General features: G+C 37.0%; 2 protein-coding genes across 14 annotated transcripts in view; one reads left to right on the forward strand and one right to left on the reverse strand.

Moving 5' to 3' along the window:
• The first annotated feature begins 94 nt into the window (after positions 1-94).
• Positions 95-11,327, forward strand: itm2ba (integral membrane protein 2Ba). The gene is made up of 6 exons (XM_048200781.1): positions 95-304; positions 6,921-7,052; positions 8,948-9,163; positions 9,322-9,432; positions 9,596-9,746; positions 10,290-11,327. The coding sequence occupies exons 1-6, from the start codon at positions 218-220 to the stop codon at positions 10,376-10,378; spliced, it is 786 nt and encodes a 261-aa protein (XP_048056738.1). The 5' UTR covers positions 95-217; the 3' UTR covers positions 10,379-11,327.
• A 2,109-nt stretch (positions 11,328-13,436) lies between these two features.
• The window catches only part of abi2b (abl-interactor 2b), a 30,031-nt gene continuing 19,188 nt past the window's right edge, over positions 13,437-24,279 (reverse strand). For 8 of the 13 annotated variants that reach the window (XM_048200789.1, XM_048200790.1, XM_048200786.1 and 5 more), the window contains 3 exons: positions 24,013-24,099; positions 21,269-21,460; positions 13,437-15,172 (listed from right to left, as the gene is read on the reverse strand). In XM_048200789.1, coding sequence (XP_048056746.1) covers positions 14,997-15,172; positions 21,269-21,460; positions 24,013-24,099 — 455 coding nt within the window. In that variant the 3' untranslated portion in view covers positions 13,437-14,996. The remainder of the gene's footprint in view (positions 15,173-21,268; positions 21,461-24,012; positions 24,100-24,279) is intronic. The other 5 variants (XM_048200798.1, XM_048200788.1, XM_048200793.1 and 2 more) reach the window with 1 other exon arrangement.

The following is a 24,279-nucleotide window of genomic DNA, read 5'->3' on the forward strand; positions in this document are numbered from 1 at the left end:
ACTTTATTAAAAAACAAAACAAAAGATGTTGTGGATATTAAAAGTTGGGGGAAACAGCGCCCCCTTCCCGTTGACTGATGTACATACAGCCTGAATCTGGAGCTAAATGCGCCACAGCAAGTTGTGAGGCAGAACAGTGTACAGAGAGGTCGTCGGTTTCGCCAAGCTCTCCATAGTTCGATGAAAAAGGCATAGACGAAAAAAACAATTGCAAAATATGGTGAAACTCGCTTTCAACTCCGCTCTCGGGCAGAAGGATTTAAAAAAGGAGGAGAAGGATGAAGCTTTGATCCCTCAGGATGTGGTGAGTTTTGTTAGCACAAACGCTAACCGGCTAACGTAAAGTGATTAAAAACAACGTTGTTTTTAGCTATACGATTCTTTATAACGTCTTTATTTGGCGTGGTAGCGATCAGTTACAGTTTATCGATAAACATATGTCAACATTAAGTGAGTGCATAAAGAAAAAAAATACACCAAGTGACAAAAATAGTTGTGTTTTAATCGAAATAAGACGTTATTTAGATGATGTGACTGAAACGCCTGTATAATGTTTGTCTGGGCTTTGTGAGGATTATACGATTATTTTTGTCTGACAGTTTTGTTTTTGTGTATGTAGAGGGAAGCCATCTCCTGCCTTGTTTCAGAGAGAGTGTGTGTGTGTGTGTGTGTGTGTGTGTGTGTGTGTGTGTGTGTGTGTGTTAGTGAGAGTCAGACAGCTTTGAGCTTACAGGAAAATGGCCGACAGTTCAACACACACATCAGGATATATACGCACAATGCTTGCATTAAACTTTAAGAGGTTTTCCTTCTTGATGCCTGATACATGCTCATGTAGTGTTCTGAAAAGAAATGCATGTGCAAAGATGTGTATGTGTGTGTGTGTGTGTGTGTGTGTATATATATATATATATATATATATATATATATATATAAAAAATATCATGCACTGCACTTTTTCATGCTTCATCTTGTAGCCTAGTGCATGTCTGTGCAGCCATTGCAATGTTGTAAATTAAACAAAAAATCATTTAATATTAGATTTGCATTTAAATAAGTGTAATTTTTTATGTGTAAACATGTCTAGTTTTGTCCCTTGCACTTCCTGCTGCAGCCGTAAACATAGTAAAACCAGGAAGAGGAAAAGGCATGTTTAGCCAGCTTATTGTGGGAGACTTTTCATAAGTGTGAGACCAGCTCCCACTCAGATGCGTGAACCGTCTGGCTGTTTCTGCTCCTCAAATACAATCATCATCTGCCACTGAGGATGAGTCAGCGCCTAGTGTGCGAATTGGGTTGATAATGAAGAAGAAGAAGAGGTCGTGAATCATTCATAAGACAGTGTTGTGTCTGCTGTAACACTGCCTTTGTGATCAGACCAATGGTGCAGCCTGATCTCGGTTGCACTAATGCTATTAAGATGGACTCTTTTAGCAGGCATATGTCTTAGGGTAGAAGTAAAAGATTCAGAGGTTTCATGCATGCCATGGAGCAAGGCTCCTTACCTTTAAACATTTCTGGCAATCAGAGACACTAATGCTTATCTAAATCGGTTAAAAGGTATCAGTTCATTGTGAGATAATCTGTAAAGATCGTGCTGTGTGGTCTGAAATCCTGTCACACAGGTGATCAAAGCCTCACTGAACTTGTGGCTGGAGCCGACTACCAGAAACAGCCATCTTAGTCCCTTGGAAAAACTCATGAAGGCTCTGGTTATTTAAACAAAGACGGTCTCTGTTAAGGCTAAGCCGTAATCTGCAGTGTGTGTCTGTGTGTGCGAGGGTGAGGCGGAGTGTGTTCGAAACAGGTGTGTAAACGTGAAAGAGTGAATCTCTGAAGCCTTTTGTTTCAGGAAGTGCATTCATGCAAACAGAACATCACATGACCATAAGATCTGTGCATGTAGTTGAAATCTAAAAAAAAAAAATGTAACAAGCAGTGAATTTAACATTGAGCATTGCATTGCATGTTTTTGGCTACATTTCATGTTGTGCAGATGCTTTGCCTTCACAGATAATTAAAGCTTGGATTGGTGTCCTAGAGATTATGCCTAACTTCAAAGTCAAACTATTTTCAGTAGAAAATCATTTGAATGTAGCTTCAAATATTTGCTTAAACAGCATTATTAATTATTTTTTTTTTTTTTTGAGTTATGATTGGTGCAAATTAGGCTTATTTAGCTCTTTTTTTTACAGAAATAATAACCATTTAGTTCAGTTAGACAACAGACACTACAATTAAAACTGAAAGCATCTGGTCTGCTCCATATATACAGCACGAGCTGCAGAGTCGCAGCAGGAGTCAGATTTCACTTATCACATGACAAGAGTAAGGTGAGATGACTGACAGGACAATGGCAGAGGATTTGGTGCGCAACAGATCCTGAGCGTCTTACCTTGTAAAATGTGCTCCCTATACACAGAGTACACGTGATCGTGAATCGTGAAACTGGTGTTATCCATAATACCGGTGTTGACGCAAGTTTAATTACCAGTCTGAAAATTTCCTCACCATGACATCCCTAGTGCAAATATTTGTAACTGTTATTTTGATAATTACAGAGCCCCTGAAGGGACATGGTGATGGGGAAAAAATATGTGATGGGAGGAAAAATTATATTTCAGTGCTTTTGCTTTCTGTCACAAATGTTTTGCATCCCCCCCAAGAACTTTGAGTTGCTCACAAACAACTCAAAAAAGTTTGTGAGTGAACACAAAGTTTCTTTGGGGAATGCAAATGTCCATTTAGGGTCTCTAGATAAAGTCAATCAGATAAAAGCCACTTTTTTTTTTTTGTATTTTATTGAAATGAAAAGCTGAAGTATGGAAACACTTGAAAAATGGTCTCACTTTAGTTTAGGTTCCAATTCTCTATCTCACTATTAACTAAATATTAACTATGACTTTGGCCTCAATAAACCCCTAATTACTGCTTATTAATAGTTAGAAAGTAGTTGTTAAGTTTAGGTTTTGGGTAGGATTATGGGATGTAGAATATGGTCATGCAGAATAAGGCATTAAAGGGTTAGTTCACCCAAAAATTAAAATTCTGTCATTTATTACTCACCTTCATGTCGTTCCACACCCGTAAAACCTTCGTTAATCTTCAGAACACAAATTAAGATATTTTAGTTGAAATCCGATGGCTCCGTGAGGCATCCATAGGGAGCAATGGACACTTCCTCTCTCAAGATCCATAAAGGTACTAAAAACATATTTAAATCGGTTCATGTGAGTGCAGTGGTTCAATATTAATATTATAAAGTGACGAGAATATTTTTGGTGTGTCAAAAAAACAAAATAATGACTTATTTAGTGATGGCCGATTTAAAAACACTGCTTCATGAAGCTTCGGAGCACAAATGAATCAGTGTATCGATCACGTGTCAAACTGCCAACGGCTGAAATCAGCAGATTCGATACACTGATTCATTGTGCTCTGATGCTTCCTGAAGCAGTGTTTTGAAATCGGCCATCACTATGTAAGTCGTTATTTTGTTTTGTTTTTTGGCGCTTCAAAAATATTCTTGTCGCTTTATAATATTAATATTGAGCCACTGTACTCACATGAACCGATTTAAATGTTTTTAGTACATTAATGGATCTTGAGAGAGGAAGTGTCTTTGCTCCCTATGGAGGCCTCACGGTGCCATTGGATTTCAACTAAAATATCTTAATTTGTGTTCTGAAGATTAACAAAGGTCTTACGGGTGTGGAACGGCATGAGGGTAAGTAATAAATGACATCATTTTCATTTTTGGTGAACTAACCCTTTAATATCTACTTTTCAAGTACTAATAAACAGCCAATATCCTAGTAATATGCATGCTAATAATCAGCTAGTTTATAGTGAGAATTGGACCCTAAACTAAAGTATTACCTGATAAAGGAACAAATCCACAGTGCTAGGTTTTTAATTTTAACAGACAGTAGTGCAAATTACAGCATCTTGTGTTATAAAAATAACAAAATATATAGAATGATGAAAAATAAAACTTGTGCATTAGGAGTGTTGCAATTTGCTCCTCTGAAACTATAGTTAAACATTCAAAGCTTAAACCCAACCCTCCTATACTTAATTTTCCACATTCTGCTCCGTTCCCTGCACAGTTGAGTGCGCAAGCTTTTCAAAGTTTTCTCCTTTGTCCATGAGCACAGAAAGACTCATTCGACATGTGCGCTCTACGTAGTGGACTTTGTTTTCAAGCGCTTAAGTCATTTGCGTATTCGCTGCTCTTTTTCCTGTTGTGGAGGTTTGCAAGCAGCATTGCATTACCGTGCACCCCCTTCTGGATTGGAGTGTGGATCACCCGTGACTGATTGTATTTGTCATCTGATATATACTTTTTATAATAGACTAATATTAGGTTACTCGTTGTTAAGGTGTACAGTGTAATCACACAAACAACAGTGAGTACCGGTAATATTAATTATCATGTACTTATTATAGACCACTTTGGAGCAGACGTCACAGTGACGTCACTTGCAGCTGCGCGCGCATAGTGGTTGCAGAAAAATAGCGGTAGCAATTGGAGGAAAATAAGAGAATAAGAGAAAAATGTTTTGTTGTGCCTCTGGATGTTGGAATCGGAAATCAAAAAATATAGTCTTAATTTTTAAGAAAACCATCGTTGAAACGTCCTTTGAAGCTAAACGGAGACGTTTCACAGACTGGACTGATGACACCTGCAAGGATTAGTCTACTATTAAAGCAGGAATTTGATGTAAACAGTAAGTCTACATAATATTCACATATGCAGTTCAGAGGACATACATACATAGCAGTTACAGCATTGAAATAATATTTAAACCATTATTTCCATAGATAACTTTAAAACAGTCTATACAATTTTAATTTCACAATTCTGACTTTTTTCTTCATTTGGTTTATTACTCCCATTGGACTTTATTCCTCGCAATTGTGGTTTATCACTGAGGGGAAAAAAGTCAGAATTGCGGGATAAATTGCAATTCAGAAAAGACAGAATAACGAGTATATCTCACAATTGTTTTTCTTTGTAAGAAATGTGAGATTAAACTGATTTCGAGAAATAAAATCAGAATTGTGATATATATCGAAATACTTTTTATTCTTTTATTCATGACAAACAAAAACAAAACAAAGTTGACTCAAGAGACTTATACGCTTTTAGCTTCTCCTGGTTACTCTTGAGGTGTTGTAAATATATATCTTGGCCAATGCTTGGCCATTTGTTTCATCATTTAACCACTACAGTGCTATGGCAAACGGATCCGTAAGCTGTACACGGTAATGTAAATTTTTTTGAAAAACAGTGCTTATCGCTGGGTGAAGCTGTGAGTACCGACAACATTTAAAAAAATAACAAATCAAAATATTCTATAATGTTTCTAAATCTTAACTACTTTAACCGCTTCGTCGTATTAGTCGTACTGGTTATCACTCCCGGGTTTTCTGCAACCACGTGCGCGCGCACGAATGTTTACAAACAGTATAGGCCTATAGGGTTTGACTTTGGGTTAGTTGCTTGTAATTATGTATAATTGTTACTATGGTAAGTATGTTACGTATAACAAGGACACTGCAAACGTGTTACTATATATATATATATATATATATATATATATATATATATATACTATATATATATATATATATATATATATATATATATATATATATATATATATATATATCAGTATATAAAGTATTACATATACTAAATTGTTTAACAACAAATACTATAAACAAACAATTTATTTTTTTTTAATTTAAGAGTTATAAAGATTAAACTAGCCTTTTTTTTATCCAATCTAATTGAAGAAATAATCATATATTAATACATTATCAAAATAATTGTTCGTTTATTTATATCATTTTCCCTTTCCTGTTTCACTCTGTCTGTCTGTTTGATGTGATCATTTACTTTATAAAGTATCTGACACTGATGGAGGTTCAATGTCCACAGACCTGACTGATCGATAACAAAATTTGTTAGTTGACTGTTTTCATTATTGATTAGTGGTTTCAGCCCTAATCATTTTCAAACAGACCCAATCTCAAAAAAAAAAAAAAATATGTGCAAGATCATGAGGTTGGTGTTTACTGAACCAGAGGAGAGATAATGATGACTAAACTCCTTTAAATTGCAGCATTGTCATGGGAAAAGTAGCACAGACTGCATCACTTGACACACCTGTAAACAAACTTGTCTGAATTATAGACGTTTCCAGATGAAAGTTACCCACTTTTGTTGCTCATAATTTCTCTGGAGTCTACAATATGATAGCTTTTGTAAACCCAGGAAAGCTTAGCTCGTTTATCTTGTTTTGCTTTCATTATGTTTTATGTGAAAAACATGACCAAAAAAACAAGCAAGGACCAAAATGATTTTGTGGCAAATTGTCATCATATTCTGTCCGATTTGTTTTCACTTTCAGCCTTGTTCATCAGTCACTGTCAGCTATTGTTTTGTTCATTTGCATCATGCAGAATGTTTGTTCCTGTCTCTGGTCTCTGGAGGGAGGTTGGAAATTTCCCAGTATCTGTTGTGCACAGTGCTGTTGTTTTGAACAAAGCCACACCCAGGCTAAACACACTTGCACTTAAAATCGAAGAAAACTCTCACGTTTAAAACGGATAAACACATGCAGGTGTAGTAGTGACCGGGATCTATGGGGATTTCTGTGGGAAAATTGTGAACATTTGGGAACAAAAACAATCACAGTTCCCGGCAGTAGTTTCTGAACACATTGGGTCATGAAATAGTGTGTGAACTGAGCCCATATATAATCAAAAAAATAATTTATATGTAATATGTTTACACCAAGGCTAACTAAAAACTAAATGTAGCATGTATTGTTGAAGTCACCAACTGCTTAAAGGAACATAATTTTACTTATTAGCAAAAAAATAACATTTTTCTTCCTGTGTGTGTGTAGGATGTGGAGGACATTCTGCGTGTCAGGCAGCAGTCCAGGGCCTGGTGCTGGTGCATGTGTCTAGGTCTGGCCCTTATTCTTTCTGGTGTGGTTGTGGGCGGAGCTTACCTGTACAGGTATTACTTCACAGAGGTGAGAGAACAAGTTCCATCAGGTGCACCACATGAGAAATCAGAATTAAAATATAAACCCTCTAAGGCAATAAAGTCCAAACAGATTCATAGAAGTTAAACACGTCTTGATTATGCTAATTAGGCTTTTTCTGTATTTTAGTTTTTGCATTAAAGGATAAGTTTGCCGATTGTTACCGTGTCATTAGTATGTAAATGAGCAATGTGTGCTTATTCTTTGTTACCTGCATGAAGAAAGAGTACCATTTATTTGTGAGCAAAAGTCCTCTGGATGACCCCGAACATGTCATTTTTGCATCAGCCGGCAGACATTTGACAGTTCCAGGGCTTTTGTTAAAACTACTGATTGAACGTCTGCATTTATGTATCCCCATGGGCAGTCAGATTGACAGAGGAGCGGTGCCAAAATCAAAAGTGCATTATGAGTGTGGACGTTTTTGGCAAAAGGAAACGCCACAGCCCTTTTTCACTGTTTTTTTGTAGTCTTGTTTAATAAAAGCCCATTTTGTCAGCAGTTTATTATACCTTTAAAGGGTTAGTTCACCCCAAAATGATCATTAATTACTCACCCTCATGTCGTTCCAAACCTGTAAGACTTTCGTGCATCTTCAGAACATATATGAAGATCTTTTTAATGACATCTAAGAGATCGCTTTTTATGATGATTTAATTTAGGCTATTACTCACATATAAACATTGATCAGGGAACATAAACCGAAGCTCAGCCGAACCTGAATGACGCACAAGAACAAACATTTAAACAAACATTTAAAAAATGAAATCTGTTTATCATATACAGTGATCGAGTTTCTTCAGAAAATTTGGACTAAAACACTCAATTCATATGGATTAGTTTTACGATGTCTTTGTGAACTTTTTGATGCATCAAAGATCAAGTTGCAATGCAGTCAATGGAGAGACAGACATCTCTTAGATGTCTTAAAAAAGATCTTAATTTGTGTTCTGAAGATGAGCGATAGTCTCACAGGTGTGGAACGACATGAGGGTGAGTAATTAATGACAGAATTTTCATTTTGGGGTGAACTGACCCTTTAAATGTTTCTAAGCTACATTGTAACAATTGCTATTTGGTCCAGATTATTATTCCTCTGAGACAGAAATTGCATTTTATTGTACCCAGCCTTGTCAATGAGGGCATTCATTCAGAATGCACTGATGTGATGTTAAAACCTTACTATTCAGTTAACTATATCATATTTTTTAAAATCTTTGCCTACAAAATTAGTGCAAACCTTAAAGGTGATAGAGAGGATTTTTTCGTCGACTGAGAATCCAAAGACTGTTACTGAGTTTTTGAAATGAGCGCATGCGTAAGAAAGGAACGCCTCCCAAAATGCGTGCACGAGTATTGGAACACGAGTGTTTACCATCGGCATTCGCTGTGTCGTGTTTTTTGGATTCATTATGTCGGACTCACCGCAGGTGACTCATGATCTGCACTTGTTATTCGTTTCTCCTGACAAAAACATTGCATGCGGCGCCTGTGGAGTGTGGAAAGTTACTGGAGAGTGCAGCTGCGCTCGTCTCTCACAAGGAACGTCATGGCAGTGATTGACAAGCCAGAGGGCCAATCGTTTACGCGATGATCGCGTAAACGATTGGCTGATGTTTTTAAGGCCCTACCTCGTGCACAGATTATGTATATTAATATTATTACTTTCAGTGCACCTAATAAATAGTCTTTTATCAGTTAGTAAAGACAGTTTCAAGTAATATTGCAAAAATGTATAAAACAAAACATCCTCTTTAGCATCTTTAAAAAGCATTGATGTCTTAAATTCAGTTTTCTTAAACATGCTGATACAATCAGAGAATGAAGTGTGTCTAGCTGATCATGTTAAAAAGAATGTGTCTAATTATAATGATGGTCTTCAGGAGGAGAAGATGTATTTCTGTGGGGTGAACTACCGTGAGGAAAATTACAGGATGCGGGACAGCCAAGAGGACACCGAGGTGGATTCGCCAACCGCATCTAAGAGGATTGAGGAGAGAGTGAGGGTTTTAAAGGACGAAGGGGTTGAGCTCATTAACATCCCAGTGCCCAAGTTCAGTGACAGTGACCCTGCTGACATCGTTCATGACTTCAACAGGGTGAGAGCCAATGTTTGTCTCCCTCTCTCCTTCAGGAAGCCATATGTGCACACACAATTCCAGGAGAGACACGTTGGGCATATATCCCATTAGATTCCCAAAACCAAAAAATAAACTACCAAAATAGTAACATGCTGGTTTTCCTTCTTTGCTCTTAGAAACTAACAGCCTATCTGGATCTGCGTCTGAACAAATGCTACGTCATTCCTCTCAACACTTCTGTTGTGATGCCACCTAAAAGCTTCGCGGAGCTCCTGGAGAACATCGAGGTAATGGCAGAAACAGAGCTTCGTCAAGGTAGCCTTTGGTCTGCCTCAACTTAGTGAGCTGCCTACGTAGACATTTGAACAATGACCAGAAATGCTGTCTAGTTGATTAACTGGCAAGGCTTTGCAAGCATGTGACAGTGTAATTTTGGTTGTGTGTTTGCAGGCTGGAACATACCTGCCGCAATCCTACCTGGTCCGTGAACAGATGATGGTGACCGGGAAGGTAGAGCATGTGGATCAGCTGGGTTACTTCATCTACGGCCTCTGCAGAGGGAAAGATACGTACAAACTGGAGCGCAGAGAGACCGTTTTTGGTAAACCCACAAACTGTCTACCTATACTTGTGGCGAGCGCCCCATTGGTTTTTAGTCTAATTACACTCAGAAATGGGACAGAAATCTTTGCCTGGCCACAAATTATGTCCGCACAATTTGGCATGTTTTATTGCATTTTCACAAAAAAAAAAACAATTGACTCCAAGCACAACTACGTAATATGCTTCAGCCCCTCTATTTAAATATTATATTTAAAAAAAAGTGTTAAGATGTCAATTTCCCTAGGCTGGACATCACTTTTTAAAATATATTAACAGAGAAAAGTTTTCAAATTGTAATAATATTTCAGAATATTACTATTTATCTGTATTTTGATCAATTAAATGCAGCCTAGGTGAGAAGAATCAGAAACTTCTTTCAAAAACATGAAAAATCCTTGCATCTCCAAACTAATATATATATATATATATATATATTTTAGAATGTGTTCACAGAATTTTCAGATATTTAGCTCTGAAACCAGACACATAAATTCACATACCCCCCCCCCCCCTTTTTTTTTTTTTTTTTTTTTTTATACAGGTATCCAGAAGCGAGAGGCTCTCAACTGCCACAAGATCCTCCACTTTGAGAACAAGTTTGTGGTGGAGACGCTGATCTGTGAGGCGTAGTGGTGAGAAGACAGCTGGGTAACAAGATAAACCACTTTTGACGAATTCCACTCTGACCCCTCCTCTCCTTCCATTAAATCTCTTCCTGTTTTCCCCTGTTTGTGTGTGTGTGCGTGCGCATGGGAGTGTGTGGCGCTCTCAGATTTGTTTCTCTGTATAGCAACAATCAATATTACAGAGAGAGAGAATGTGAATGAACGCAAAGAGCAATATTATGCGTAGAAATATTTGTGTGTAGGCAAGCATTCGGACCAGTTTCTCTCTCTCTCTCTCTCTCTCTTAGTAAATGTTTTTTGTGTCTGGGTTTTTGTTAATCGGGGAGTTTAAAGTCTCCAACAGGGTGTGTGGGATCATGTATGACAGAATAACTAGTACCAAGTTGACCATGGGAGAGGGAAGGATTCACAGAAGATAAATGTACAATGAAATCTTTAAAAGATGCACTAAATATTTAGTATGCATTTAAAACTGTGAACTGTCACAGATACCAGATAATATACTGGAAAATATATTTGACTAGAGATTTGTGATATATGGCCAATAATTACATTTAAGAATACACATAGAATTGATTTTTGTACTAGTTGCACTTTTGTCTAGATTTTTATTTTAAAATGAAAGACTCTGCTCTGCTGTAAGTTAATACACTGCTAAAACACGTCCTGTAGTAGAGAAATACAAATTAGGATCAAACCTAGAGGGTGTTAAACATCAGTTTTCCTAAAAACGTATATCCAAAACAAAATGCAGACTAATAACGTGTAGCTTTTATGTCATTTAGGGATTGCTGAGGTATTGGGAGTAGACTGATGGATGGATTATGTTAAGATTGTTTAAATCTACTAAAATGTCTACCAGTTCAACATGAGTTGGAATGATTTATACTTTGCACATAACCCTAAAAAGGTTTTAATGTTAAAATTAATACTAATAAAAATTTGACACCTCATTTTGCTCGTCTTCATTTCTACTTTTTCTAAGGAAGAAAATCTAGAGGTGATGAGTATAAACTCAGTGGTGGAAGGAAAGCTCTCAATTTTTCAAATTGTAATAATTTTAAAACTAGACGATTTCTCACACATGTACGAAGGACAATGACGATGTGCATAAAAATTTGTATCCAGCAAAAGGTCTTATTTTGGGTGATCTATTTTACTTTTTTGGCTGATGGTACCTACTAAAAATGAGCACATAGGTTTTTTTCTTTCACTACAAGTGTCTATGCTATGTTAAGTGACCATTTATTTAAAATAGGGCCCATCATGTACATATATATAAGCAGTTCTTAAACCTTTCTAAATTTCAACTTGGCAGGTATAAAAAATACCTGTCAGTGTACAAAACTGTTCATTATTTGGCTAAAGTTTAACCATAAATGATTAAATGTAAATTGTGTGAGATGCTTTGGGGTAAGCTGTGTCAGCGAGACTAGTTGTTTCCTACATATTCAATAAAAGTATTTTACTACATTAAGATACTCTGAATATTAAACACTTTTTGATAATTGATGACATTTTCATAAGACAAAGTTTGGAATGGGATTGTGGTCTCCAGGACCGGAGTTCACCACCCCTGAAATAGACAATTCCTTGTTTCACTTAATAGGAAACCCTAAAACATGATGTAAAAACCTGGGCGTAGTTGAACGCACAGCCTTGCAAAGCATACTTCACTTGACTCGTACGCGTACACAGGCATTCGACACATGCGCAGTTTTGAGCAATCTCTCTTACAACCCATGTAAATATTTTTGTTCTTTCATGCTAGAGTAGTACAAATGAGGGTACTTTCTAACCTCTTCACCCCAGTGTTGGAGAGTAACTAGTTTCATGTAACGGAATTTCAGTCGGGCCATATGATCATTCTGATTGGCTGTTCAGCTACTGCCATCTGCTGGCACGGAAAGGCATTTCTTCTTACGCAGGCACAGAACGGGCGTGCTACTTGGCCGTAGAGTGTCGGTTTGGTGTGTCAGGGCAACTTTGGACCCAGATTCTGCCAACGTGAGCCAACCCCGCAGTCTGCTTTCATCGCCACTAGTTCGTAGGCGTCGGCTTGGTGTGTTCCGGGCTTTTGACTACCTTGTGAATCAACACCCCCAGGGCCCGGTTGCCACCTTGTGGCTAAACTAATTTCTGCAAAAAAATAAAATGCGCATGTGTGACCTGCGTGTACGCACGGTTACAAAAATCCGGTGTGCGTACTCTTCTGATGATGAAATTGGCGTCGAGCACTGTACGCTGACCCTCGCGTACGTGTAAAAAGTGAAGTATACTTTGTGCTTTAGAGTAAAACTATTAAATTTCACCTTACTTAGAGGAGACTGCTCCTCAACTCTGGCCCTCAAATCTACCTTCTTGCAGAGTTTCAAGGGTTAGTTCAACCAAAAATCATCACCCACCCCTAGTGGTGAACCATTGAAATTTCAAAACGCTTATGGAGTAACGAAGCCTCGTTTACTGAAATCACGTGACTTTGGCAGTTTGATACACACTCTGAACCACTGATTCGAAACAAAGGTTCGTAAAGCTTCATGAAGCAGTGTTTTGAAATCACCCGTCACTAGAAATTGTTGAATAGTCACTATTTTGTGTTTTTGCCGCACAAAAAGTATTCTTGTCGCTACATAACATTAAGGTTGAACCACTGTAGTCACATGAACTGTTTTAAATACGTCTTTAGTAGCTTTCTGGGCATTGAAAGTGTAAATTAACTTGCTGTCAATGGAGGCCTCACTGAGCCATCGGGTTTTATCAAAAACATCTTAATTTGTGTTCTGAAGATGAACAAAGGTCTTATGGGTGTGAACGACATGAGGGTGAGTAATTGATGACAGAAATAACCCTTTAACTCCAACACACCCTAACAATAAAATCAAGGTCTTACTGAAAGTTACAGTAGGTTCATTTAAACAAGGTTTGAGCTAAATGCTGCATTATAGTGGATCTCGTGAGAAGCCCTGCTCAAGATCATTTCAGTTAACCAAAACTGAACTGTCTCAAAGTCTAGGCCACATTCGCTCCAGTAGGAAACTCAAGAGGAAGCGTGAGCAAGTAGACCAGATATATCCAGTTTATTCTCCATCAGCAGGAAAATCACAGAAATGATCAACATGCAAAACTCAATTCACACACCCTCGCCACAGACCTTTCATTGAAAATAAAGATTTGCACACAGACAAGCAAGTCAGTCACCAATGATCCATAAACAGTGAAATCGATCTGTTTCACGCTCACATACGCACTCACACACTTACATATAGACATCAAAGTACTTGATAGAAAAAGTCTCTGTGCATTAGTACAGTTTGTTCCACATTATCTGCATGTGGGTATGAGGATGTTTGAAAATTTGGGCTGGTTTCTGTTTAATATCTCTTCATTCAAAAAAAAAAGTCAGTTCTTCACATTTTGTAAGGTCTCCCTAAGATCACGTTTATCTCTTGTGCTTTAAAAATCTCTAGCTCGTCGACTGAGGACTTTCTAACTGTGCCTTTGTTATTGCAGATAAGTGGGGTTCTCTTGTCTCTACACCAGTCATACACCAACACAATAGTATTTCTATAATATAAATCAATATATAACATACATATATAGAATAGTCTTGTATCTTTAAGTCCACAGTTGGTCAGAGGGATGAATTGGAGGTTAAAGATCACAATACACATTTTCTTCCTGAAGAACACCACATCCGGTGCCGAGATTCAAGAAACAACCTCACGCGTCCAAAAATATGACCATCTATGAACATATCTTTATGGCACAAACTTCCTGAACAATTTTATAGTGTTTTTTTTTTTTCCTTTTTATCATACATAGAAAGAATACACATACTTGCAAATATTTCAAGCAATAAAATCTGGTTGGAAAGAAATGAATGTAAAGGAATGGTGAAAAAGAAGTATTTTAAGGTTGTAGTAGGTCCCGTTCGTGATCCCAAACGCCACTGAAATCCTTTGGTATGTCCTCCTCCTAAAGACTTCAAACTGAACTGCACTCAAAATGTAACAGTTTAAAAAGAAAAAAGAAAAAATTCAACTCCCAACACAATTAAAAACTAAAGAAGCCCACCTGTATCGATGCGTCTCTATATGACCTGGCACAACAGTTATGCATAAAATCCCTGTTCTGTCATTCTTGGCAAAAGCTTTTCTCTCATTTGCTGGTCAGTGGACAGCACACGGTTAAGAGGTGATGTAAAAGGAACATGCACGTCCAAGATGGCCGCCTTCCAGTTTCATGATGACATGAAAGGATAACTGTCCATCTACTAGTCAGACCCATTCCTCCAGAGTAGAGACGGATAGGAGCGAAAGCAAAGCGATCACTATCAACACAAGTCAAGCAAACCAACACTTTTCTGATACATGTTTCTAAGAGATTGAAATTAAGAGATGAATAAATGTCCTAATGTATTTATCTTACACATTTCAACAGTTTTTTTCCCGTTAAAATCTGCACCACCGGTCATGATGCCTTAGTTTTCCCCGCAGCTCTCCAACAAAGTTTGTTTGTTTGCAACAAGCCTGTGCATGACGTAGTGTAGCTGAATTCATTTGTGTTTCTGTGTCTGAATGAGGAAGATGATGGTCAGAGGAGCAGCGGCGCCACCCGGTGGCTCAGTCAGCGTAATGCATGATGGACTCCACGTAGTTCCCAGGGAAGAGGCCCGTGGTCCCGCTCATCACACCCTCGAACCAGCCGTCGTCGTTCTTCTTGATGACGTAAATGATTGCCCCCTCCTGGAAGGAGAGCTCGTCTTCTTTGTCACGCGTGTAGTCGTAAATCGCCACCACTGATTGGAATAGCGTGATAAAAAGAAGGGAAACAGAATGTCTGGTTATTTTTTTGTGTTAAGTATTACTACGGCAGACTGTAGATACTGTACATGGGATGAGTATGATTGAGGATGTTGCTAGAAACGCTTGATTCCATTCAGAGTACAGCACCTTTCATATCTTACTGCCATTTAGAAATGGTTAATGCATAAAAAAATATTTTATTACATTTTAAAGCAGATATTAAAGATACTTTTAAAATGTATTGTTAATGCTTTACTAGATATTTAACTCTGTATGTTTATCTGCCCTACTAAACAAATAAACATAGTAATTTTTTTTAAACTTGATGTTTAAAAACACTAATAATGTACTAACACTGTATCCGTTGCTCATACTGTATTTAATCAATTTAATATTTAAAACAATTGGCATTTGTTTTTAATTTCAGTCATTTTTATTACATTATTTCATTTATATATTATATTTATTATTTACTTGTAATATTTTAAATGATTGTTTCCAAATAGTTTTTATTTTATTATTTCATTATATATTATAAAATGTATTTATTATTTATTGGTTATTGGCCATAATATAATAAATAATTATCACTTATCGGTATTGGCCAGAATTTTAATGACAGTGCAAATATCAGTTTTAATGTAAACCCATTTCCGCCACATAAGGGGAAAAAACATGTTTGTTATTAAATAAAATCATTATTATGACATAAAAAAAGTCAAAATTATGAGATAAAATGTCAATTATGACAAAGTATACATTTCCAGATGAAGTCAAGTTATTTTACCACATAATTATTTCAAATAATTATGAAAAAAAATTGCAAATTTTTACTTTTTGAATCATAATTATAATATAAAAGGTCATAATCATGATTTACCAAAGCATGTTTTCTTATGTAGCAGAATTTGACTTCCATGCATTGTCAATAAAACATACAAGCTTTGAAAAAGCAGCATGAAAAAAATGTAGTTTTTACTTTAAGTTTAGCTAAACAAGTTATATATATACAGGGAGTGCAGAATTATTAGGCAAGTTGATTTTCTGATCATATTTTTTTCCCAAGCACATTTTACCAATTCCAATCCACATCAATCTTAATAACTACTATTAATATTGTTTTTAATCATTTATAAGTGATATATAATTGTTCATGAAGGCTGGAAATGAAAAATGCCTTATATTCAGGTGTGCAGAATTATTAGGCAAGTTTTCTTTTACAGGCAAAATGAGCCAAAAAAGAGATTTAACTCAGACTGAAAAGTCAAAAATTATTAAATACTCATGAGAAGGACGCAATACTAATGCAATACTAGAAATTGCAAAGTTAAAGCATGACCAAGGGACAGCAAAATGCTCATTGGGTCAGCGGGGTCAGACAAAAACAGGTGGAAAAGAAAAGACGTTAACTGCAAAATAATTAAGAATTATGTGTGAAACCATCAGGAACCCTTTAGTCTCCAGCGCCACCATTTTCCAGAACTGCAACCTACCTGGAGTCTCCAGAAGTGCAAGGTCTCAGGATCTCAGAGACTTAGGTTAGCTAAAGAATCCTAAAAAATGACCCGCACTTGATAAGAATCACAAGCTGAAGTGTTATAAAATACATGAAGACTGGGTTTTAATAGGGCTTATAAACAGACAGCTTGAGAGTGACTCCTGAAGGACCAGCACCACATCCTCTTGTACCACTGTTTGAAGAATTTATCTTCCAAAATCTGGCAGTAAGTTTTGGAAGATCATTTTTAGTCCATCTCTGCAAGACAGACATTTCAGGATAAGAGATGGACTAAAAGTGAACTCAAACACCTTACTGCCAGATTCTGGATAAATTCTTCAAACAGTGGTACAAGAGGATGTGGTGCTGGTCCATCAGGAGTCATTCTCAAGCTGTCTGTCTATAAGCCCTATTAAAACCCAGTCTTCATGTATTTTATAACACTTCAGCTTGTGATTCTTATCAAGTGCAGGTCATTTTTTAGGATTCTTTAGCTAACCTAAGTCTCTGAGATCCTGAGACCTTGCACTTCTGGAGACTCCAGGTAGGTTGCAGCTCTGGAAAATGGTGGCGCTGGAGACTAAAGGGTTCCTGATGGTTTCACACTTAATTCTTCACCTTAATTCTTAATTATTTTGCAGTTAACATGTGTCTTTTCTTTTCCACCTGTTTTTGTCTGACCCCGCTGACCCAATGAGCATTTTGCTGTCCCTTGGTCATGCTTTAACTTTGCAATTTCTAGTATTGCATTAGTATTGCGTTCTTCTCATGAGTATTTAATAATTTTTGACTTTTCAGTCTGAGTTAAATCTCTTTTTTGGCTCATTTTGCCTGTAAAAGAAAACTTGCCTAATAATTCTGCACACCTGAATATAAGGCATTTTTCATTTCCAGCCTTCATGAACAATTATATATCACTTATAAATGATTAAAAACAATATTAATAGTAGTTATTAAGATTGATGTGGATTGGAATTGGTAAAATGTGCTTGGGAAAAAAATATGATCAGAAAATCAACTTGCCTAATAATTCTGCACTCCCTGTATATATATATATATATATATATATATATATATATATATATATATATATATATATATATATATATATATATATATATATATATATATATATATATATATATATATATATATATATGATTATGTTGGCCAGACTTCTTTTAGAGTTGTCAAAAGTACCGACTTCGGTACTAATGAGTACTGAAATTTTAAAAATGTGACGCTTTGAACGCTGTTGAGCGGATTCGTAAACACTTCTGATTGGCCATTGTGTTCACGCACTCATCGGATATGTCTGTGATTGACTACAAGGATCAACGCACGGCAGCATTTGATTTTGAAAGCATTTTGAAAGCATAGACGCCTGCTTTCAAATGCTCCCGTGTGTATCTGTGCAAGCGCTCGGTGAAGAGCGTCATTGATGACTATTTACAATGTTTTTGAAGCGTTGATCACTGAAGCCAATCACAGACATATCCGATGAACCGTGAACACAATGGCCAATCAGAGGTGTTTACGAATCCGCTCCACGGCGCTCAAAGCATCACATTTTCAAAATTTCAGTACCGAGGTGGTACCAAGGTCAGTATTTTTGACAACTCTAGCTGATTCTAAACACATTATTGAAATGCAATCATGACAACATTGTTGGAGATTTCCATCTTTTTCCGTTCAAATCAACAGGAACTGTACTTATAAGCCTATTACCTAAAGTGCACAGCATAAATGAGTACACCCCTCTGAACAAATACAAAAGATGTATTTTCTTTATGATCACCAATTCAATTCATGGAAAGATGGCAACACTAAAATGTATTAAACAAATACAGAATAAAAACTAAGAAATATGTCATTAATAGCCATAAAATAATAAGCCAATTTTGTTTAAATTAAGGATTGCAGAAATGAGTACACCCTATATTTAATTCAACAAATGTATAATAATCTAGTACTTAGTATGCCCTCCATAATTTTGAATATACTGCTCTGACTCTTCTTGCCACGGAGTGTACAAGTTCATGACAAATTGTCACATCTGTCCTGTTTAACTCCTGGATGATGAGCTCCTTAAATGCCCAGGGGCCATATTCACAAAACAATTTATCTTAGCACTAAGAGTTCTCCTAAATAGCAGGATAAGTTCTTAGTTAAGGGTTTTCTTTTAAAACCTATTCAACAAAGCTGCTGAGACCAACTTTAACTAAAGGAACAGAGAGAAGTCTTAAGCTAAGAGTAAGGGCGGGGTTGACCTCGTTGCTCTGGATGATGTCAATACTCTTACTAACTATGCCCACAGTGATTGGCAGATGGGAGAGGAGTCTCTGTCAGTGATTTAATCAGAGAAATGAGATATCATGTAGAATGAGGTATCATGTTTCCATATTAAAATAAAGGTTGTAAAATACAAATGTTGCCTTATTCAAATAAAGATATTTTAATAAAAATGTTGCCATATTCAAATAACATGTAGGCTAAGCCTAATTAAATAATTAAAGCCTAATTAAACTAGTATATGTTCAGCTAATTGTCAGCCTCTTACATGTCTGCATCTCAAGAGAATACAGAATTCAAGCGACAAATGATGCAAAGTTTGGGAGGAGCGTGTTCACACGGTCTATCTAATCAGCTCGAATGGAGGTACAGGTATATATATATATATATATAAAGTTAGTTACCTCGACAGTTTTCTGCATCCCTCCGCCACTCCTTTCCTCACACTCGGCTGATCAGGGGGAGAACTGGGCTGAATAAATTCCAAGCTTGGAGCCCTCGATCCCCTTGGACATCATGCCAAATACACTTATAACAGATTTTTTTACTCTATTCGATCATTTGATCTTTTTTTTTTTTTTTTAAGAGTTTCTCCTAAATCGGCAAGTTAGGAGCTACTTTTATCCTTAAGATGTTTTTTGAATACGGCCCCTGATCTTTAATGGGGAGTTTTGCTCAACTCGTCTCTATAGAATCCCCCGCAGGTGCTCAAGAGTGTTAAGATTGAGTGCAATACATGTCCACAGAAGGTTTTTCACCTTGGGAGAATGCATATCCTCATTGTCATGTTGAAAAGATGCCCTACAATGCAGCCAATGAGGAAAGGGTAACATCTTCTGTTTCAAGTTTGTATATTAAATTACCCAGTGGTGTGGGAATTCATGACAGCATTGATAAAGCACAACTCCCTCACACCTTCAGCACTCATACATCCCTATATAAGAGCTTTACTACTGCTGAACTTTACTGTGGGAACCAGACACTTCTCAGTGTACTCCTCCTCTAGCAACACCAGAACATTTTGGATGCTGTTAGATCCAAAATGACTGATTTGGTCTCATGAGACCAGAGTATTGATTCCCAGAATCTATATTTTGTAAATATGGGCTTTGGAAATGGCTAACTGACTTTATTGTGCTTTGGCTACAGTAGGTAGTTCCAGTGAGAACAACAAACATGCATGTCATTTCTGCAGGCGGCATGCTGGCTCTGAGACACTCGCTTGGTATTTCTCATGCTCTTCCATTGTTGTCAGCATTAAGTGTGAGAATGATTCAGTGGGCTATATAACACTTTTAATTGTCAAGAAATTACTTCTCTTTAAATGTTTTGGTTCAACGTACTTAACTGTTGATCAAACACTGCCTTAAACCTACACCAGAAAAAATTTATTTAGTTTTATATAGTAACTTTTAGGAGGGTGTACTCATTTTTGCTACACAACATTTTATCACCTTAATAAGAAAATCTTATTTTCCTAAATAATTTTGACATGCTTCTTTGGTAATTGATTAAAGGGTTAGTTCACCCAAAAATGAAAATTCTCTCATTTATTACTCACCCTCATGCCGTTCCACACCCGTAAGACCTTCATTAATCTTTGGAACACAAATTAAGATATTTTATTTGAAATCCGATGGCTCCGTGAGGAAGCATCGGAGCACAAATGAATCAGTGTGTCGAATCATGATTCAGATCGCGTGTCAAACTGCCAATGGCTGAAATCACGTGACTTTGGCGCTCCGAACAGCAGATTTGACACACTGATTCATTTGTGCTCCGAATCTTCCTGAAGCAGTGTTTTGAAATCGGCCATCACTAAATAAGTCGTTATTTTGTTTTGTTTTTTTGGCGCACCAAAATATTCTTGTCGCTTTATAATATTAATATTGAACCACTGTACTCACATGAACCGATTTAAATATGTTTTTTGGTACTTTTATGGATCTTGAGAGAGGAAGTGTCATTGCTCCCTATGAAGGCCTCACGGAGCCATCGGATTTCAACTAAAACATCTTAATTTGTGTTCCGAAGATTAACGAAGGTCTTACGGGTGTGAAACGGCATGAGGGTGAGTAATAAATGACAGAATTTTCATTTTTGGGTGAACTAACCCTTTAAGCAGACTTGCTGGAACATTATATCTCTAAAGAACCCTAACATGTCTTCTAAGTAATTGAGTAATTGCTGACTTTCAGAGGGGGTGTACTCATTTATGCCGTGCACTGTACATAGAAAAAGCTTTCCTAAATGGCCAAACAAGTGTTTGAAGTGCACTATGAGAAAAACAATAACACACCTTTCTCCAGGTAACTGCGAGGGGCCCATGGTGGGTCTTCTTCAGCGTAAGGGTCACTGTACTCCACCACTGCTGACTCTTCCTCATCATCACCCTCCTCATCCTCATAGTCCTCTGGAGGAGGCGGGGGCGGGGTTGCCTCCTCGAACTCCACCTCTTCTGCAGGGGGCGGTGGAGGAGGTGCGTCTGAGACTGAAGGGATGAACAAATAATCTTGTTTATAAAGCCATTTCTGAAGGAATTGGGTAACTTCTGTTTGTCTGTTTGCTGATGTGAGACATGACTCATGCCGGATGGGGAAGTTAAGGAGGAAAAGTGTGTTAGTAAAGATATTAGGGAGTACTACATTCAGGGAGGGAAACATAACCACTGACCTCAGGACAGCTGTAATAAGCTTATTTTTTTGAAAAGGGAACTTCACTAAGGCCATGTACACACTGCAGCTAAATAAGGGTAAGCAAATAAGGTCAAAGGCATCTCAGAAATTATATATTTTAACCCTTTAATTCTGAATTAAAGGGTTATGAGATAAAATAAACAAATCAGCCTGACTCTTATGTGCCAGTTTTATAGAATCACTTAAAAAGGCAAAAATATCTGACTTAAAATGAACCAAGAAGTGGTTCATATGCAGAGTACATGCTGTTAAACAGCAACAGCCAAACAAAACACTGTCTCGTTGCTTTTTTCAGTGTGTACGTGGCCTAACACTGTGTCCTAACCAGACGCGACACCGCAGCATGTAAAAAAAGGTATCTTTTCCATATTAATCAGAGATTTTGTCCTAACCAGCCGCGACAGCAATACGTGACGAGCAACAGGGGACTCTATTTTTAAACGGTTTCTATTTCTGCAGCATCACTGCTGGGAACAAGAACATACAAACTATATGTTCAATGACAAAGATAACCTCAGGCACTGATTATAAAAGGGTCTCATTTCATTTTGAATATCACTGTGTGTGACTTTAATATCCATGATGAAAGTGACAATGGATAAGTTACCAAAGATCTTGAAAAACAATTAAATGAAAACAAGAAGGTTTAAACTAGTGTTGTCAAAAATGATGGATTCCAGTACTCCTTTTCTTCAGCATCAATACACAGATACCAGCTGCTCTCTCGTACACACACCCGCCTCCTCTCACTCACTCATCTCATTCATTCATTCAGATTAAATAGCGTTAGAGCTACCGGGCATAAATTTCGGTAAATATTTTTACACGTTTCACGCTCACACCACTGATCTATAGAAGTGGAACGCACATAAAAGCCGCCTCTCAAACAGCTCGCGAGTACCAAAGAGAGTTCTTTTTTGTGGCTTACTTACAGTGTGTAAATTTTAGCGGCATCTATTGGTGAGGTTGCGAATTGCAATTTAGAGAAGCTATGGTGGCCAAGACAGGACAATATGTTGTCGTCTGAGACAGAAGAGAGTAGCTAGACAAGCAAACGCGTGCTGTAGAGCAGTTTGTGCATTTAGGGCTACTGTAGAAACATGTCGGCACAAAATGGTGACTTAACATGTAAGGGGACCTGCGGTGTATGTAGATAGAAATGGCTCATTTTAAATGTAATAAAAACATAACGGTTCATTATGTAAGGTCTTTATACATATAAATCATAAATCATAGTTATGTATATTATATTGCATTTCTGTCAATAGAGCCTCCTAAAATTTACACATTGCACATTTAAACGGTCAAATTCACACAAAATTATGTCAAAATGCCCATCTTGGTGAGTATTCAGATAAACAGTCATTTTTGGAATGTAAATAGTTGAGAAAGAAAACGCATGTTGTGTAACAGTATATTGGATCCGTGCATTAGCTCTTAAAGTGACAGCAGCCTAATATACTTGCTGTTCTCTGTCATGTTAATCAAAGAACAAAAGACAAAGAAAATCACTCTCTGCTCTTGATTGAATAACTTGTGTAACTTTTATTGGTAGCTTTAATCGGTATTTAATTTTTACAATGAAGACTGTCCAATTTTATTTTACATTTGATTACTTTATTTAATTCCTGTAGTGTTTTTAGCTGCATACTACTGTTAGACTCACCTGAAAAACTTAAAGCAGTGTTTATTTAATTTGTCTCTTTATTCTGTAGTATTTATATGTGCTATCATTTGCAATTTGTTTATTTGTTCTTACTTTACTGACTGTTTACTTGTCTCTCTTTTGTAAATTTAGTACAAAGTTTCAAATAAAGCTGTGCTGTGTGTAAGCTATTGCAACAAAATAACCCAAATTATCAAAAAACTATGATAATAATAAAAAATATCTATATAGCAGTATATGGCAGTTTTCCCCTGGTATCGAAAACTGAAGTTAGAAATTCTAGTATCATGACAACACTAGTTCAAATTGTGTGAACTCTGTGTGAAAAAACAAGTGTATTCAATGACAAAGTCACAAATTACGTATATTAAATAGTTAGAATTGATACATTTATATTAATTTGATAATGTACTCATTCATTTCATCTCGAGTGCGATATTGCCCACACACTTTTCTGATTGGCTGTGATTTGTGATTGATTTTGTTGTGTTTTTTAGCCTTCTTGCCACTGGAATCTTATTGCGTCGCAGCTGGTGAGGACATGCAGGGAGTTTTTACAACAGTAATGTCTAAAATAAGCATGCAGATGTCTAAAGAGCATGCAAAACCAGTCAAAACACACAAAAAAAACATTCATGAATCTACCACAAACACATTTTTTCCCCCAAACCGATAACTTACTGGTCTCCTGAACCCGAGCCACAAAGCCCATGAGTGGTAGCTGGGGGGTGATCTGGAGAATAGAGGGGGGTGGAGGGGCCATAGGGGCTGCCCACCCCAACAACAGGGACGATTTGGTACAGAAGGGAAAAAAGGCAAGAAAGGGAAGTGTGAAAAAGTGTGGGTGAAACAAAGAGAAGGAAAAGAGAGGAAATTGACAAGAAAACAGGAGAAAACGAGATGGCAAATGAAAGAAAAGAGAGAGAACAATCAGATCAAGCCAGAATC

Source organism: Megalobrama amblycephala, linkage group LG8 (assembly GCF_018812025.1).
Source record: "Megalobrama amblycephala isolate DHTTF-2021 linkage group LG8, ASM1881202v1, whole genome shotgun sequence".
Taxonomy (NCBI): Eukaryota; Metazoa; Chordata; class Actinopteri; order Cypriniformes; family Xenocyprididae; genus Megalobrama; species Megalobrama amblycephala.